The sequence below is a fragment of the Haemaphysalis longicornis genome, unplaced genomic scaffold, assembly GCF_048455015.1.
Source record: "Haemaphysalis longicornis isolate Haplotype H1 unplaced genomic scaffold, Haemaphysalis longicornis Haplotype H1 scaffold_7, whole genome shotgun sequence".
NCBI classification, from domain to species: Eukaryota; Metazoa; Arthropoda; class Arachnida; order Ixodida; family Ixodidae; genus Haemaphysalis; species Haemaphysalis longicornis.
In genome coordinates, this window is record NW_027526422.1 from 34,088,256 (window position 1) to 34,106,054 (window position 17,799).

Below are 17,799 nucleotides of genomic sequence, written 5' to 3' on the forward strand. Positions count from 1 at the left end.
AGTGTACGTGGAGTGGGCTCAGCAGATGGCCTCCCGCGCTGGCGCTCCTGTCCCGGACACGGCGTCGGCGAGCTTCGACATTATCCCGTCGGCAGGCAAGCAGCCCAGCAAGGCCAAGGGCGCCTCCTCCAAAAGGGCGGGACGGCCGCAGGCTGGTTGTTCTCCTGAGCAGGACAGCGAGGACGGCTTAAAGGCGATCAAGGTGAGAGTCAAATCATCCTCATCAAATACCAGCTGTAAATGTGACTTTTCTGTCACTATCACTACTAGTTAGCGGAATTCTCCAAGCTTGCGCGGTTTCGCCATTTGCACCACGCTCACCATGGTGGTCAACCTGTTTTCAATGCCCTTGCAGACCATAAAAACCAAAGAAAACATCGAGGGGTCATGCACAGCACACGTCTACATCCAGAAGTTCTTCGCTTGCTTTTAAATTATGCTGGCGGGGGAAGTGAGAACGCCGTTCACGTTCTACCAAAAGAAAATTTTGCGTCCATCACTGCAACGTAAACAGACTTCGTTATATTGTGGCGTAAGTGTTAGACTCGGTACACGAAGATTATGGCTTTATTCGTACCCCGCGTATCTTATGAGCGCGTCTGTGTACATGGGGTTTAAAATTTAAACCTTCCAAACATGTAGGCCAAGAGCGGATATCCTTCTAATCCCCCATTCACACCCCATTCCCGCTTCTACTGCACTTATCAGAGAGATCCACGACTACTCTCTATTTTATTCCGCCTCCGGTCATATCTTTGGATAATCAAATTAAAAAATGGCAGCATTTCCACTCCGTGGATGATGGCGAGGGTGCGGAGTACGGGGACTCGAAATGACATCCAAGTTGCACCCCAACTGATATCCGATTTGCGCCCCGAACGTCATTCGATTTGAGCCGTGAGTTGCACCTTGATTATTCCCTAAATGAAACTGCAACTCACGGCTAAAAATGAATTTCGCTTGATGTGCGCTTAATGGTGTGTGCACGCGAATGTACGCGGACGGACATTGGGGGGCCCTAAGGTACTCCGCACTGTTACAGGCGAGGGAGTAAACCGTTTGACTCTCGGGTACTAACTCACGGATGATTAAATGACAAAGCCTAGCCGGAGGCATGACTGGTATGTTTATGTCGGTGTGTGTTGTACCAAATGCAGTGTGGTTATTTTTGTGTTGTAAGTGTGTGTTGAAGACTGGTAATAAAGAAAAAAAAACGGTCGTAGCCCAATGGGTAAGACGACTGACACTAACTTTGTCTTGTATACCAGACACGGGCTCGAATTCTGCCGGTGCCTGTGTGATTTTTTGTGATTGTAAATGCTTTGCGGACGGACATTGTGCGGTCCTGAGATACTCCGCACCTAAAAGCCTGCGGAACGGCAAAGGGCTCAGAAAAATCCTCGCTCTAAGGCGCGCACGTCAGACAAGAAAATTTTTGCTTAAGGGCGATAGCGTAGATGATCGTGCGGATGCCGCGACATGCGGGAGGGAAAGTTTTCATCTAGGACTTGTTTTTACTTCCCCTTTCCTCACACAACCTCAAAGTTATTGGATGAGGTAGAGGTTGAAACTACTGACTTCACTGAGTCAGCAGGTTACAGCCCCTTACGTCACCTCAACCTCACCTTACACGAAAGTTGAGGTCTGTTTGAGGTTGAGGTCCACCTTTTGAGGTCAAAACACCACCAGCACCTTAAGGAGCGCGATACGTGCCCGACCCCTTCACCGCCGGTTTCAACACTATATTGCCGTGTATTACCAGGAAGACTTTTTTTCTGGAAACACTATAAGTAGTATGACTGCCAAAGTAGGATGAACCGGACCGAGGGCTCTATAGGAGCACTACACAGCGAGCCTCTTTAAAGTCTGCTTCATTACTACACACAAATGAATTACCGGAGCGACATTTTTAACTGTATTTGGCAAAGGCCCTAGCCGCCCTATTAAAAGCATTCTCGTCTGCAGCGATATGTGACACGTCAGGCGCTACACAAACAGCTTTCCTTCTTGCTTCAAACTCTTAAAATTACCTCATTTTATTACCAATTACGAACGAGGAGCAGTGGCAGGCCGCGCTGCTCAGCATAGACCCTACGACCCAGGTCTCACTAGGCCAGGTGGCCTAAGACGCCGCAGAGATCTACATGAATCGTGCCGTCGCCGGAAGGACACTGAAATCGACCTGAAAAGGGTCCCACCCGTGGCAACAATAAAGTTTTATCTGGTCTGATCGGAGGCCACAGAAGTGTACTTAAAAGTAAACAAACAACTCCGACGGTAAGAGTCGCACCGCGCCATGAGGGATTCAGAATTCATTCGCGGGAAACGTTGCAATTTATCAGGGAAGCATAACCGGCAGGTCCTTGCTGTGGCCTGTTTCGGACCCGCGGTTTATGTGGGCTGAGAAGTATGGAAAAAACTTCTGTGGTTTTCATTTATCTACCAAGTTAACAATTTGTCGCAGAAGCTGAGGCTGAGGTGAGGCATGTGGGTGAGCTGCAACATCTCATGATGTAATAAAGCTACCCGAAACGGGCATTCAACAAGGTCCCCATTGGAGGGAAAATGCTGAGCTGGATTTGTAACGTCTCTGTCCCTCCACTCCATAAATGTGCTCCAGAATCCAGATTGCGTTGCCTCCCATATTCAACAGAAATACTTCCCACGATCCATCAATATTTTTCCTAATATTTATTCGTTATCCACCGCCTTTTCAGTCGCTAAACCGAACCCACACGCTGATGCTCAAGGACGTGAAAAGCCTGCCTGTTCGTCCGTCAAGCACTAAAACGAAAGCGACCACGAAGGGTGGGTCAAGGCGGAATTTTAAACCCCGCCCGAATGCTGACGAAAAGCCGGATACAACTACTGATTCCAACCGAACAGTCGAGCCACAGAAGTCGGCGCCGCCACCCGCGACGCAGGCGGAGTCACCAAAGAAAGTGGCTGACTTGCCAGTGCCGAAGCCCGAGGGCCAGCCAGAAGTGCGGGGAATCCTCAAGGAATGGAACTCGTCCCTCCAGCCCAGCGACGGCAACCGCAAGGACAACAAGCGGGCCTCGCAGGCATCTACCCAGCACGGCGACGGCGGCGGCCCCGAGTCCAGCGCACCGCCCGAACAAGGCAGGCCAGGCAGCGACAACAACGCGGCCGGCCGCAGAATCGTACTTGCCCCGTCACCCTCGCCGGTGGTTACGGCTGACAGGAAGCCCGCTGTGGAAGTGGCCTCGAGCTTCGGTGAGCAATCTTTTGCACACTCGTGGTCTTAATTTTTAAGTACGATAAGTTTTCTTGGGCTGCTTAAAGGGACCCTGCAATGCTTTCGATAAACGCTTTCACTCTTTCCTTCGCGTCTGGAAGCACTGCGAAAGCTATAGTTATCGCCAGCATGGAGAGGCACTGTGCGATTTGCTCGTCGCAGCATATACCGTTTCTGCTTGGTTTTTGTAGCTTTATTTTTAAAGTTGCTATCGAATGCGTTCATTGCTGCTACTGAAGCATAACTGGCAAACAGCCGCAACATGGCCTTAGTGACGTAATTAGAGCGGTCGAAGAACTTCCAGACCGGGAAAGAGGAAAAAATCTTTTGAGTGATTTTAAAAGTTATCTGATAGCATAGAGCAATAATTGCTTTGGGTGAGGTACTTTGCGACCTCCTAATCTAAGTACTGGATGTGTTGGGTCACTACGCTCTGCAAGCATCTAAGATTTCAAAAATGTCGAGGAAGTGTTGCACGGTCCCTTTAAACCTGAAAAGATTTGTCTGTCTGTCTGTCTGTCTGTCTGTCTGTCTGTCTGTCTGTCTGTCTGTCTGTCTGTCCCTCGATTCAGACGTCCGGCCAAAAGATAAAGGAATCCTTGAACGAGAAGTTTATAAAAGCAAAAACCTTTCCGACACACTAAATATGGAAGCATGCTTCATACTTGTGAAGCAAATATTTTCTAGAAAACATTTACACATATTTGAGGCAATATGTCAATGCAAAACTGGTGCGCACAGTGTTCTAATCCAATACAGCAAAAGCCCGTTATTTCAAACTCGGTTAATTCGAACTTACGGTTAATTCGAACTGACGCCCTGGTCCGGCACAACATTGTATATTTCAACGGGGGAAACTCCCGATAATTCGAACGCGTCGATATCCAGAACCGTTAATTCGAACCCGGATCGCCTGGTTTCCATCGCTCCTAGTAGTAGTAGTAGTTGGCCCAGAGTGATTGTATACAGTGTATTGCAAATCCAAACCTAACCAAATTTACTGGAGATGCATGCGAAGCAGCGTCGGGGTTGGATGCTGCAGCACGTTATTTCTCAGCAGATGAGAATTCTGACCATACGCTGGAGCTCTTTGGAAAGTTCCAAGCGATGCTCATGCAGTAGTGACAGAACAAACGCAAGCAAATGCATATTACCGAGTACGTTTATTTTGATTGCCTCCACACTGCCGTGTAAATAAACGTGTTTTCGAGCATAAACAGCGTCATATCTAGGCATTACGGCTGGCTGCTCACATGAATGCATGTCGGTGCCTGCTTCTATCGTATAACTGAATGATCAATTATTTTCGATCATTGTTCAACCTCCATGAACAGTATTTACGACATCACCTGCCACAGCCGTGCAGTAGCGATTGTTTGCGATAACTAGTTCAGAGGTGGCTACATTTTGGTCTGCCCGCACACTGTGGCGCGATCTCCATTCATTCTAGCGCCCGCCCGCTGATTCGAACTCCGATTATTTCGAACAATTTTATGGTCGCCCTCGAGTTCGAATTAATGAGCTTTTACTGTATTGATGTGTGGTTCGACCTCTTGGCAGTGTTCTATGTTCAACAGTAACGACAGGTTCCAGTAGATGGCCCGAGCAATGGAACGCGATAAAATTGAACTGACTGTAGCAAAAAAAAAAAAAAAATGGAGAGGAAAAGCATAAAAGGTGGGCGGGGGAGGGGGGAGGAGTTCCTCATGCTGCAAGTGGCTCCTCATGCTGCAAGTCAAACAGTTCGCTTCGCCCGACTCAAACCCTACTACTCACGCGGCATGCCTTGAGTGGCCCGGAGGGCAACGTCTCCACCGGGGGAGATATTACGCTGTCTACTCACGGTCCGCAAGGTCAACTGACCCAAGTAATTGAGCAACGAATTCAAGCGAAGGTGCTTGAGGTAGAGGAAGACAAGGTTGCTAGCGTTCGCGGCTGCAGTCGGACATACTGAGCCACCCCTTGTTTACTTTGCAATAAACCGTCGTTCTCCGCACGTAACAGTATTAACACTAAAAATTGGTGTCCGAAGCCCTTTACGGGAAATCGGCTCAGTTGTGTGAGGCTTCTTCGAATGACTGCCAGAACGTGATCTTGCATATTGACAGAATTGAAAGTGCTTCGCTTGGCGCCTCATAACTTTCTCGTTTCAGGCTTCACCGGTGAGGAGCAACAGTCGTCGTGCATGCGTCTTCGAGCGTAAGTCATTGTCTCTTAGATCTTCCACGACATTCGCGTTGAGCGGCGTGCTTATACTGCGCAGACTCACCATGGCGGCACGCCCTGCCTTCATCGCCGGAGCTGCGTACACCGCCATTTTCGGCAGCATCATCAGCTTCAGCATTGTGCCCACGCGCAAGACAGTTCTCCTCGCCCTTGAGTGGTAAGGACCGCCGTACTAACAACGCGTGTGCGTTGGGCACCTTCACGCCGACAGAGAATAAGTGGTGCAGCGAAACAGGCAGATATTGCGATACTGAAGAAAACAGATCTGACTGTTTAATGCTATTAAAGGTAAGCTGCGCTTGTTATGTGGCAGAGACGGACACAGTAAGAAAAGCACTTTGACAAGAAGGTGCCGCATTGTTGTCAGTGTTGTTTTTTCTTCCTGCGTCCGTCTATGTTATCATAACAAGCGCAGCTTACCTTCAAGAGCATGTTACACCAACTATAGCCCGACATCAAGCTTTACTGAACTTCAGTTTAATGCTGGTGGTGAAGTTTGAATGACCATTCCGTACTGAACGTATACTGCGGGCTACACATAAAGTTAAGGTCACTCGAGGAAACAAAGTATAGATAGTCGGGTCTCTAAAAAAGGTTGGCTGTGGTCAATTGTTATGACAACTCGACCATATGTGTTGCTAACAACAAAAATCCAAGATCCATTGGCGGATCCTTACAAATTGGCGGATCCCTCAACATCCTTAACATGTAAATTCCTTAGTCTCGCAAACCTGAGGATCGCCCCGATGGACATGCTTTGCTAAATCGAAGATCATGGGGGGATCCTTTCAAAATGCCTTAGCATCGCATTTCTTTGTCTGGCGAACATTATTCAATGCTCGCCCCATGCACATACCTTTCTCCATCTTTAGGAGTCCTGAACTCCGCCTTTCTCGTAGGCCGTTTACGTACCACCCGTATATACCGTTTACGTACCAACTATTCTTCGCGTTCTGCGTTCTACCCCTTCTACCTCAGCCGTGGCATTGGCCGCCTGTCGCTACTTTCATTGTTTAGCAGTCTGGATACTCCACCAGCGTCGTTCCCGTTCCATTCTTTTTTGCCACGTTCTCGTACTTGCATTCGCTTCAATGTCCATTTTACACTACACATCAACGCGTGCAGTCGGCGGCGCGACCCATCCAAACGATTTACAGACAAAGTTGGCAGGCAGCTTCTCGAGGTGGCGCCACGCACTGCCACTGCCTCGGTTTGACCTTACCCGTCTCCGCGCCTCTGATTGGTTGTGACTGAACTACGTCACTCGTATCTGCATCAATCACGCGTCTCCGCTTCCTTCCTATTCCTCGCTCCTCGCTTCTAGCAACCTAACTCTTCGCGGAACGGCGTCGAACACTTTTTGCCGACGTGATCCTTCTATTGCCAACGCAATAGAGAGTTTTAGCAGCCCGTATGCTCCGTCCGTTCCGTGCTTACCGTCGGTACGTTGACCCGACTGCGCCTGCGGGCATGGGCACGGTGTTGAGGACACCCCCCCCCTAACGAATGCACGGTCATGGTGAGGGCCGGCCCGCAGGACTAAGTACTGGAACGAATACGTATGTATGTATGTTTGTGGTTTATTGGCGCAAGGGTTTCTAAGACCAAAGAGCGCCAGAACTATGTTATGTGGTCTTTCAATAACGAATACGCAAGTGCCCAGTCCGGTCCCGGTAAACACGGTGGGAACAGAATGAACGGAGCATACGGAGTGCTAACACTCTCTAATAGTTGCTGCTTCGTGTTACCGCACTTGCGTAACACGCATATCGCGTCCTAAGCATTCATCTTCTGATTGTACCATGCTGGATCAGACCGGACAAAGAAATACGCTGCGGTCTTCCGCCCTATTGCCCCTCTCGAGACGGTCGGCCGTTGTGCGACACGTCATTGCTCCTGACACCCTAAATGTAATTTGCCTCGTCTCATGCGACCACCACTCGACCTCACCCTCGATTTCCTTTCATGGCCTCTCGCGAGCATGTGCAGTGTTAATTGTCAGACAAGCACATGAACTCAGCCAGCAGCTGCCACGGCTGATAAGTTAAGGGGGACTCACCTGTTTACATTCCTATGGGACTTGCTACTTCATGACCCATGGACTTAGAAACCATCGTGTACCAATACGAAAAGCTTTGCGAATACACATCAATGTTCACAACGGCCTAGTTTGCTTATTGTAGAGATATGTCACTTCTCTACTAAAATAAAAAATAAAACTCTTCATTGCTGTACAGCTAACGCCATCTAGGGAAAACTGGGTAAACCAAAATGTGTTTCTTGTTTATTTTGTATCTTAAAGTGATTATTTCTAAAAGAAGTAAGCTAGACCATTAGAAGCATTTATATCAAACTGTAAAACTTTTCGTATGGGTACACGATGACGATGCTTTTTAAGCCTCGTTTAACTCACCTGATCCCATAGGAATGGGATCAGGCGAGCCCCCTTAAGCGGGACCTACATAAGAGGGACCCGCACAACGCTTCTTCCGTCACGGACCTTGCAATCGACGCCCGGCTATACCGGAGGTATAACACAGTGTTCCATATACGCACTCAGCGTCGTGTTATGAGGGAACAGCTTCCCCGCTTCGCGTTTAAAACTAACTTTCACCATGAAATAATGGATGTGTGGGATGGAATATCGTTGCGAAGGACAGGGGGCAGCATACGTGATGTTTGCGTCCTGCCCTCCTTATCCAGCCACAACGACGACTGCCCGGTGACCTGGTGGAGCTGGCTGGCCGTAGCATTGCCTGTGGCACTGATCTGCTGCCTCATATGCTGGCTAGGCATCTACTGCACCACCATCGGCACCAGGTGGGCTTCCCCAAGGGATGCGTCTTAAGTGAACACACAGCATTTAGTTCCGGACTCAGTTCAGCACGTAATGGACTCGTGTTCGGAAAATAAGTCAAAATATTGCAGCAATCATTGAAATTGCAGACATTACCAGCCGATGTCACTTAGTTGATAGATTCGTAGCTTTCCCTCGTTGTACGATTTGGTACGATTCGCAATGGTGTTCTCGCTCATAGGAACTAATATTTGCGCCTGAAATACCGCGGTTATACCGCCGGCAATTTTGTGAATTCACTCCGGCTTACGGACGGCAGCAGCAGATGCGTAGCGGGGCTAGGTTCGCTTTAGTTTGCGCTATTCCGCACCTGCTCTTGAAAGTCCGTGGTTGAAACAGGGCCGTTACTTCCACCCATGCCAAAAAAAAAAAAAAACAACTATATATTGCAGCCTACCCACGTAAACAAAAATAAATATTACTGTTGTCATCTGTCCGTTAAATTTACCTTCGTCGGTCCGTCGTTTCTTCCGTTATTTGAATGCTTTTGCTTGGTAGTTATAGGAGCAAGGCTAACGGACATGCAAGTTTTTTTCTTTCTTTGGGAACAGCTTTTGCTCTTATCGGCGCTCAATTTTACAGCTAGACAGCTATAGGTGGCGTTCACAACACAAGCAGACCTCTAAAATTTAAATAGAAGTGTGTAATAAGCTTAGACTAAGAGGATTGACATCCATATGTACGACATCTCTTCAGTTTTTTACTTACTTTTTCTCTGTCCTCTATAGCGAAGATGATATTAACGAACAAACACAGATGGACCTGTCCAAGTGCGCCTTTTCTCTTCAGCGGGACATGAGGCGGCAGACGTGAGTTTTTGTCGCCGCTGCTCCTCAGAGACACATCAAAGCCTTACGGAGGGACCCTTTTGCAGCCTGCAAGAGACCTTGCTGTTCTACGTGCTCGTAGGGATTCCGCTCGTCTCCAGCGCCTACAGTGTACACCAGCCTGAAAGGTAGCAGCGCTTTTGTCCATCTATTCAGCGTTCAAGCGGTGCAAACAAAGCGGTGCGAAATGCCTTGCCCAGTGGCCATGAGTGAAGCACAACGCGTCTCACCGTGTGAATCTCGCGTCTGTGTGTCACTGCGCAATGCCCTTCCTGCTCGCGGAGGGACGATTGTACGGCGTTTCTTGCTGCGGACAGGCGGCGCGGATTCAACTCTGCTCTCTCAGAATTTTTACAAAGTGGTTGAAAAGGTTTCGCAAGCTGCGTCCAGTCCAGTGGATGCTAGGATGCTACACGGTTCTTAAAAGTCCGCCCACTGACCGTGTCTTACTCACCATGATATTCTACTATGGCCAGCTGAAGAAAAGCGGATACGAGGTTCCACACCTTGGAAGGACATTTCCTCTCCCTCTCTGGGAAGGTAGAGCAGCAGTGCCCCAAAGCCTATGCTCAATTTGTAGCGCAAGCTACAATACGCTACCTCGGGCAGCCTTCGCGGGGTGGCCAGTTTTGCCCTTGAGTGCTAGAGGTCAACAAACCCTCTTTCACAAACGCCCGGCACGGAACAGCGGCCCGATTACTGGGAGAGATAGGCGAGGAGGGAAAGGAGACGTACGCGGGACGTGGGGTAGGAAGGCGAGGGGGCCATCGCCTCAGCGATAAGCGCGCACCACGAGGGAAGCCCACGAGGCCACGTGCGGCGCAGAATCGTGTGCGATGGAGGAAGACGAACATCCATCTGTGGTCCCTCGCACAGCGGCGAGGCTTAAGCAACGCCCTGAGGCGGAAAGGAGGAAACACGCTACTTTTGCGTACAGCTTCGCTACCTTCAATTCTTACGCATTAGTGAGAGCTTCCTTCATTTTTTTCTTATGTCGGCCCCCGTAGAATGTAAGCACAGAGTATACATCCTCGCGCAGCCTGTGAAATGCGACCCTTCTGCGCACAAGGCGCGACGAGTGTACACCGTGCAGCCGTCGCGTGCTCCCCCCGCAGGCATCTGGAAGGTCCACTACTGGGCGTGTCCGTGGTGGTAATGAGCATGCTCCCGGCGACCACGATGCGCCACTGCTGGTACCGCCGCCTGCTCTCTTGGCGCACCATGGCAGCGCGCCTGCCCTGGAACGTCATCCTCATGCTCGGCTCGGTCAGGGCGCTCACCGCCATCGTCGAGGTATGCGCTCATAGCAGCGCTGACCAGGAGGGTACCTATTTGACAGCCTTGCCATGCGAATGGGTCTATGCGCAGCACAGAGATTCATGTGATGGCCAATTGGCGCGCGACAAGCATACGCCCATGTTTGTAACCCCGTGGACTTATTGGAGTTTCGGGATAATGGTGAGAGCACGAAATGTCGCCATAGGTGTGCCCCTAGTACTTTTACAGCGAAGCTGTATTCGCGCAGGATGGACGGATTTTTCGGAACAAAAACCTTCTTGCGCATAAAGCGCGCCCTTTGTGTTGTAGTGCTTAAAAGCCTCCTGTAGGGTTGCTGAGTATAAAAGTTGAGAATACTACTGATAATATTGTTATGACAATGATGACGACAATCATGATGATTAAGGGCTGTACAAAACTAGTGACGTCGCCGCGTCAAGGTGTTAAAGCAAAAACGAAAAAAATATGGGAAAACGAAAAAGGTAGCTCCGTCTTGGAAATATTGACGAATACCGGTCATATGGGAACCGACACGAAGCGAAGTTTCAACGGCATGCCGTTCCAGATTTGGCCCACACAAAGTTCTTTTCGAAGTATTTCTCTGCGCCGGTAACGGTACGCGCTGCTCTCGCAAGCCCATGAGATGCTGTTTGCCTCGGCCGCATACAGAAGCACGTTCGGTGGCGGTTCCGTCGGCAGCGCGAATCAGTTCGGTCGTTGGCCGCAGCGGGGTCGTTGGCGCTGCTGTCGGCTCAGCGAATTTGTTTGAGGCGCTTGGTTCACCTCGGTTGATCTTGAAGGTCAGAGGGATGCTACGGGGCGCTCCTGGGTTTGTACAATAAGCTTCGCTTAAAAGCAGCAGCAGCGATCTGCCAGCGTTCCCAATCAGTTTATGTGATTGGTTTTTAGTGGTCGAATGTGGCGAGGCATGTTCCTTCAATGCCACAAAGGAAAAAAAAAAAGGTTGGCGAAACCGAGAAGCGCCGCAAGGATGCTTACGCCTTTGTACACAATTCTTATAATATCTGCACACTTTTTATTGCAATCTATAAATACTTCACCTCATTAAGTAACGCAACCGGTTGCGAATACGGGCCGTGTTAGTTCTCCCATGCGTGGTTCTCATCTGGCACTGTTGCGATGAACACCGTTGTACTCAGGAGTATCGCCTGGTGGAGAAGCTGCTGGCGAAGATGGACGACCACTTCTGGACGAACCGGTCGAGCAAATCAAGCCAGTTCATCCTGCTTAGCCTGGCCGCCGTGCTGTCCGAGGTCGTGGTCAGTGACTCGGTCGCCCAGCTCATGGAGCCCACCGTCATCAGGGTGGTGAGCACTCCATTTCTTGAGAAACCCTGAAGAAAAATTCCTCTTTTCGGTTGAGCTATAGCCTGACTCCAATAGACCCTATGGCAAATGCGCCCCGCCATCTCACGTCGACTCCGGTAACTAGGTCCGCCATTTTGGTACGGTCGTTTGAAACCGAAACCAAGTAGCAAAACATGGAAGGCGGGCATTGACCGCTCTTGGTGATGGACTTTAATGCCGGAGCATTGCTGCGTGCGGCAGTGCACGCAACGAGGAAATACCGGTCCAGATGGAGAAAAGGCACGTGAAGTTCCACGCTCTTGAACGAACTTTCTGACGCGAACTATGCCGGCGCGAGCAACCTTTGTGACACGCTGGGAGCGGTGCGCTGGGAGCGAATATTTGTCATTGGTTCGCTAAGCGCGGGATTTCATAGTCGCTGTACGGATGAGAAATACAGCTGCGTTGGAGTTCCGTGGTTCAGCCTTCGTATTCTAAATGAAGCCTGAGCGTGCGTCACCTATTTATGACTGACAGCGGCGATAGAGCGGGGAAACAGTACCACACGTTGTCAAAATTAGGCTTTATTTCTTCACTCGTCCCGGTGGCTCTACGCTCGCTTCATTTCATTGTTAAATGGTACCGCTTAGCCCCTACACGAGCCTTTATCTTACCTAGGGCTGTAAACTTTTCTTGCCGCACTACGCCGTCACGGCGCGGTTGAAAATTTCCTCTGTGGCGGGCGCGCACGGTATCGGAGTATGTTGTTAGTTTCTTTTCGTTGCATTTAGCCGCGTGTCGTTGCGGAAGTGGCGTACACTGTTTTATGATGATATGACGTTGGAAAATTCGAGTTTCTGCACTTGGTTCCCGATTTGCCGGGCTGACAGGTTTGTTTACGTCAAGTTAACTTGTTGCCCATTGTCATTTCAGCCACGATGTATTTACTGTCGAATATTTTGCGACTAAAATACACACTCACTACTCTAGTCTGTCACACACGGCATGCTTACCTCCGACGTAATGATAGTGGCCATTGAATTAGGTAGCTGAGGCAATTTTCAAGTTTTCATAAAAAAAAAAAAAAACGGCCAGAGTTGCATCAGTCCGCAGCGCATCAGCTTGAGTGCTTTTGCTTTTTTTGTATCCACAGTGAAAATCCCAGTAAATTAAAATACTTCGCTGATTTATAACGCGTGCAGTATAGCAAACTGTGGATATAAATGGAACAAAGGGAAGCATTCGCGCACCCCTGCATGCAGCGGTCTAGTAAACACGACGTTGCCCAGCCGCAAAAGTGAGGCAAAAAACCCATTCCAAAGGCTACCAAGTTTTCTCCCAAGCGCTTGCACGGCACTTTATTGCTGCTCGCATTGCTCCTGCACTCGACGTGCGCCGAACAGACGCAATGGCAAGGGAAGGGGGGGGGGGGGGGGGGCATTTTCTTGCGGGCATCTCCAGTCAATGTCTTGGACACTCGCTGGCTTGATGCCCTGCTGTCTCAGACGTCCCCACTGTTGTGGCAGCTGTGCACGCAAGCTGCGGTGGCGCCTCTTTAAAACCTTGGGCTAGCAAGAGGACGAGTAGGTGCACAGCCGCCAGGATGTGACTGCATGCTCCACTGCAACCCGCCGGGCACTCGCACGCTGCCTCCACAATCTCCCCACTGTCCGTCTCAGAGGCGAGGCACACAACATAGGGCCGGCCAATTTTTCCCTGGGAGCAAAACCAGCTGCTAACCACAAGGATGAGGCCCAACCTGCAAGAACAGAGAGAGTAACAGTAAATAGCACTCAGGGAAGAACAGGACTATCCCGCTACAGTTTATGCTAAAGGGACAGAGCAGAAAGCAGTGGCCGCAAGGAACAGACTCAAAATGACCAGATTTTGTGTATTGCTTAACACTGTTGCAAGGGCAATAGTCTACACCTCAAACAGCAATGATGTCAAAATTGTTTTTCAAGTTCGAGCGTGCAAGTATCGCTTCATGCTTTGTTAATGTACTTTCAAGAGAAGGAAGTTTAACATTTATAAACCTCACCGTGGGTAATGATACCAGTACCCGCATATTCGTGTTCGTCATAACTTAAGCAAGCAAATTATGATTATCTGGAACTCACTTCCAAAACCTTTAGAGATAAACAGGTAAACATTCGGGCTATACCGATGACCCATCGAATTTAAAAAGAAAATTTTAGTTCAGTGAGTTCGAGCTAACGAGGTTTTACGGTATTATCTGTTCGGGCACACTCAAAACATGCGCTTTAGAAACTACCACAACCACCCCACTGCCAAAAAAGGACAAGCCAGACGCACAAACAGATTGTTGCGGCAGGACATGCGCAATAATGAAAACACACACACAAAAAAAATTCAAGGCGCATGTGCACTTTTGTAGTTGACTTCGCCGCAAAGCACGAATGCTTTGCGGCAAATGCGCGGGCGGACGACCGTCACGGAAAACGGCCGCAACCTTTCCGTAAACATCTTCGCCAAAAATAATCCCGTAAATTCGATGTACGCCATTTCAATCCACCCACTAGCGGCACGGTCTGGCGATTGTCGCTTTCCTCTTTCAGGGTTACTGCAACAGGGACCCCGCTACGCATTTGCATGGTAAACAACGGTGAACAAACTGCTATACAAATGCTCATACCGGTTAACTCGTGTCAAGGAAAAAACAAAGATTTACTTACTGCGAGTCGCACGTGTTTGTCCGGACCGATGAAGGCGAGCAATGCGGCTCGGTGGCTTGGTAGCATTACCTGCTCCGCTGCCGCTCGGATGGGTCTTTAGCGCGGCACCACGAGTGGTATGAGTCCTCAGACACAGTCGGTAGCGCAGACGAGTCCTTCGTCCACAATCCGTGGTCGGGAACCGGAAAACGCAGTCCAGTTTGAGCCATACCGCGTTACCGTAACCTACTCTTCCACACTAAACAATACGAGACTTCGCGATCGTCGCCCGTACCAATATGGCGGACGGTCTTGTTTACATCAGTGTTGCTAGATCCCCAAGCAATTTCGCATAGGGTCTATTAGCGCCCCAAAAGGCTAAGCACTATATACCGTTCCAACGAGCGCGCCGCCATCTTGCGTGCGCAGCGCCCTCTGGTAGCCGGCCGACTTGCTGGCTTGGGCGCAGTGTTGTACGGAACGGCGTTACAAGGAACGGCGTTCCTGGAACTAGTTCCTTTTTGGAGGAACGGAGGAACGCCACCGTTCCATTAAAGGTAGGTGTAACTGTAACGGTAACTCGTTACGTTTCTGAAGGAACGGCAGGAACAGCGTTCCTGCCGTTACATCGCTAGGATTTGGCTGTTTTTGATGCCAAGGCTCGAGTACAAAAATTCACAAAGCGCTACTGCGTTCCTCTTCCTATAAGATGGTCAGTTTGTCCGCCCCTCAGCCGTGCGTGCTTCCTCGAAAGTGAAATGCTGAAGAATAACCACGCAGCAGGCCACAGCTTGTGCTTGCTTTTATGCTGGTTGCTTACGCGGGGTTCGACTGGTGAATAGCGTAGCCGCGAGAGTGCTTTTCATCCTTCATCGTTTGTCTGGGGAGGCCAGAATGCGTGTCTGGCCGATAGAATTGTTCCCTGGCGGGGAAAGAATAGAGAGTTTTAGCAGTCCGTGCGTTCTGTCGTATGCGTTGTTACTGGGTTGACCGGGACCCGGCTGGGCACTTGGGCATTCGTCGCGGTAGGGGGATTAGTTCCGCGGGGCTGCCTTCGCCATGTCCGTGCCTCCACACCCTTCCTACTCGCCCTTCCGCGCGCTCAGGAGCAGATCTGTTCCGGTCAACCCGGTAACAACGTAGCCAACAAAACGGACGGACTGCTAAACGGTATCCGGACATTTCGGTGTCGGACATTTCGGTCTAGGACGTTTCGGTGTGGACATTTCTGTGCACGGACATTTTGGTGCACGACGTCTTGGCCCAGACATTTTGAGTGAGGGGATGTCCCAGGCATTCTTTGAACATTTTAGCTTTAATATTGTAATTTCGTGACTTGATATGATTTTACGTTCGAGACTTGTGCTTGCGCCGCCGTTCGTGGAAACGAACGCTAAACCCTGGCGGAGCATTGCCACGTGAAACCCAATTTCTATAGCAGATGGTAAAAATTAACGTTGTTAATTTGGATCCGTTCAACCATTTTTTGTTATTTTAACATTCATGAGAACAACCCTAATATAAGTGTTACCAAAGCGCTTTCCTTTCACTTCACCGAACGGTGCAAGACACTGCTGCTTTTAGTCTATTCCTCTCCCCCCCCAGCGAAACTTCCGCGGAAAAACAACAGAAAAACGAGGTCGATTAGGCGCCTGTGCATTTCGTTTTAATTATTCTCTCAATCAATCTCGCCTTCGTTGCATTCGTTGTCAGTTCTACTTAAAACTAACAAACCAACGATCGCACTTACAGTGGCGTTACTTAGGGGAGGGGAAAGCTGAGCCCCGCCGGCAATCATACCCCTAAGTAGAGAGAGAGGGGTGTCACTTGTGCTTCACCATTGCGTCCACTGGACTTCGAAAACTTGAAGACGACTGTTGCCGGTCTCGTCCCACTAGCGTATTCATTTTTTTTTTGCTCCTGATAATGGGAGGAAGCGATGTATACCTGGGGTGTCCATGATATGCGCGACTTGATGAGTCAATTCCCAAGGGGGCGACTGAAGGCGCAGAAAGAGCGATTCCTGGACTGGGGGCGCCGTCGATATGACCGCGACGCGCGGAAGGGCGTAGCCAGCAAACGATAGGGGCCATTGTGTTCTCAGCGACTTGTGTCACATTATAGAGGTTTCATGCGCCCATGGTGAATGTAAAGCTTTTTCTCTGTTTTAAACGCGAAGTGTGCTATGTCATTGTTCTGAATGTATCACCCAATTCCTGCAAAAGCCTCCACTAAGAGGCTAGCAGTATGTTCAAAATAAAAAAATAAAAAATCACTGCGGTAGCGCTTCGGAGACCGTGAACTCCACCACGCCAGTAGGATTTTCATGGGAAACCGAAAATAATATGGCTGAAAAAGAAATCTGGTCGAGATTCGAGAGTACAGGCGGGTGGTGAGGGGGGGGGAGGTCGCTAGAACCACGACCAACTATACTTCGGACCTACCCAGCGAGCGCAGCCCCAGCACCGCCGTCGCAGGGATAAATTTTGCCGCTCCGAGTGGAGTGGCGCTACTTACGCCCTGTCGTTCGTCGCTGCCCGTGCTCCTCGGCCGCGGCCGCCGAACGCGCGGGCGCAGCCATGCAAACGCGCAACTGCAGACGCGGCATGGCACGTAAGCTGCGTCTGCTGTATGTAAAGCACGAAGTTCCCCACATGAAAAATACAGCTTATTCAATCCTCTGAAGCGAGTATTTCTTTTGAAGGAGCACGATGGCATACAGTTTCGTACCTTATTGTAGATCTGAAGAAGGTAAGGTGACAAATGTTTCCTTTCACGAGTTCCCCGTCACTGAAGTTCGATACAAATGGATAAAGACAATCCCAAGGAAAGCTGAGAACACTCGTCGTTTTATTTTTATTTTTTCCCTTCGCAATTGTGTTTGATTTGTGTAATTATGCGCTTTAATCGCTCGACCGAGAGTGACACATTGAAGCTAGCATGATTAGCTGCGCAGTTATCGTATTTTAATATGGTCGATTGGTGTGAAATGGCAACGCGCAGCGGTGCGCTGTCTTTACATCTGACCCTGCCTCTCATGTTCACAAAGAATTTATTGGTACTTTTTTTAGGCCATCCAGTTCCGGTTATCAAGGCCAGCACACTGGGCCTCATTGCAGGCTGCCTTGTGAGAACCGTTGAGGAACACATTAAGTGCTCACTCAGCGTGGAGCGGCTTAAGGCGCCTCGCTCATCTGGACCTGCCACTGCGGTGATCTCAATTTGGACCGGGGTGGGCTATTTTATCCCAGATTTGAGTTCCTGGAATTCGTCTGTGCACTGGAAAGAGCTTCTCAAGCGTTCGCAGAACTTGCGATATCCTACAAAAAACCGATGGCGGTGTTTGTGAAGACGATTCTACAAGCTGCAC

General features: G+C 49.7%; 1 protein-coding gene across 1 annotated transcript in view; it reads left to right on the plus strand.

The window, feature by feature from the left end:
- The window catches only part of LOC144146242 (uncharacterized), a 40,803-nt gene that overhangs the window by 8,916 nt on the left and 14,088 nt on the right, over window positions 1-17,799 (plus strand). Inside the window, exons 7-15 of the mRNA XM_077678205.1 lie at window positions 3-202; window positions 2,718-3,237; window positions 5,413-5,458; window positions 5,523-5,642; window positions 8,189-8,305; window positions 9,071-9,151; window positions 9,217-9,297; window positions 10,285-10,462; window positions 11,608-11,775. Of these exons, the coding sequence (XP_077534331.1) occupies window positions 3-202; window positions 2,718-3,237; window positions 5,413-5,458; window positions 5,523-5,642; window positions 8,189-8,305; window positions 9,071-9,151; window positions 9,217-9,297; window positions 10,285-10,462; window positions 11,608-11,775 (1,511 nt within the window). The remainder of the gene's footprint in view (window positions 1-2; window positions 203-2,717; window positions 3,238-5,412; window positions 5,459-5,522; window positions 5,643-8,188; window positions 8,306-9,070; window positions 9,152-9,216; window positions 9,298-10,284; window positions 10,463-11,607; window positions 11,776-17,799) is intronic.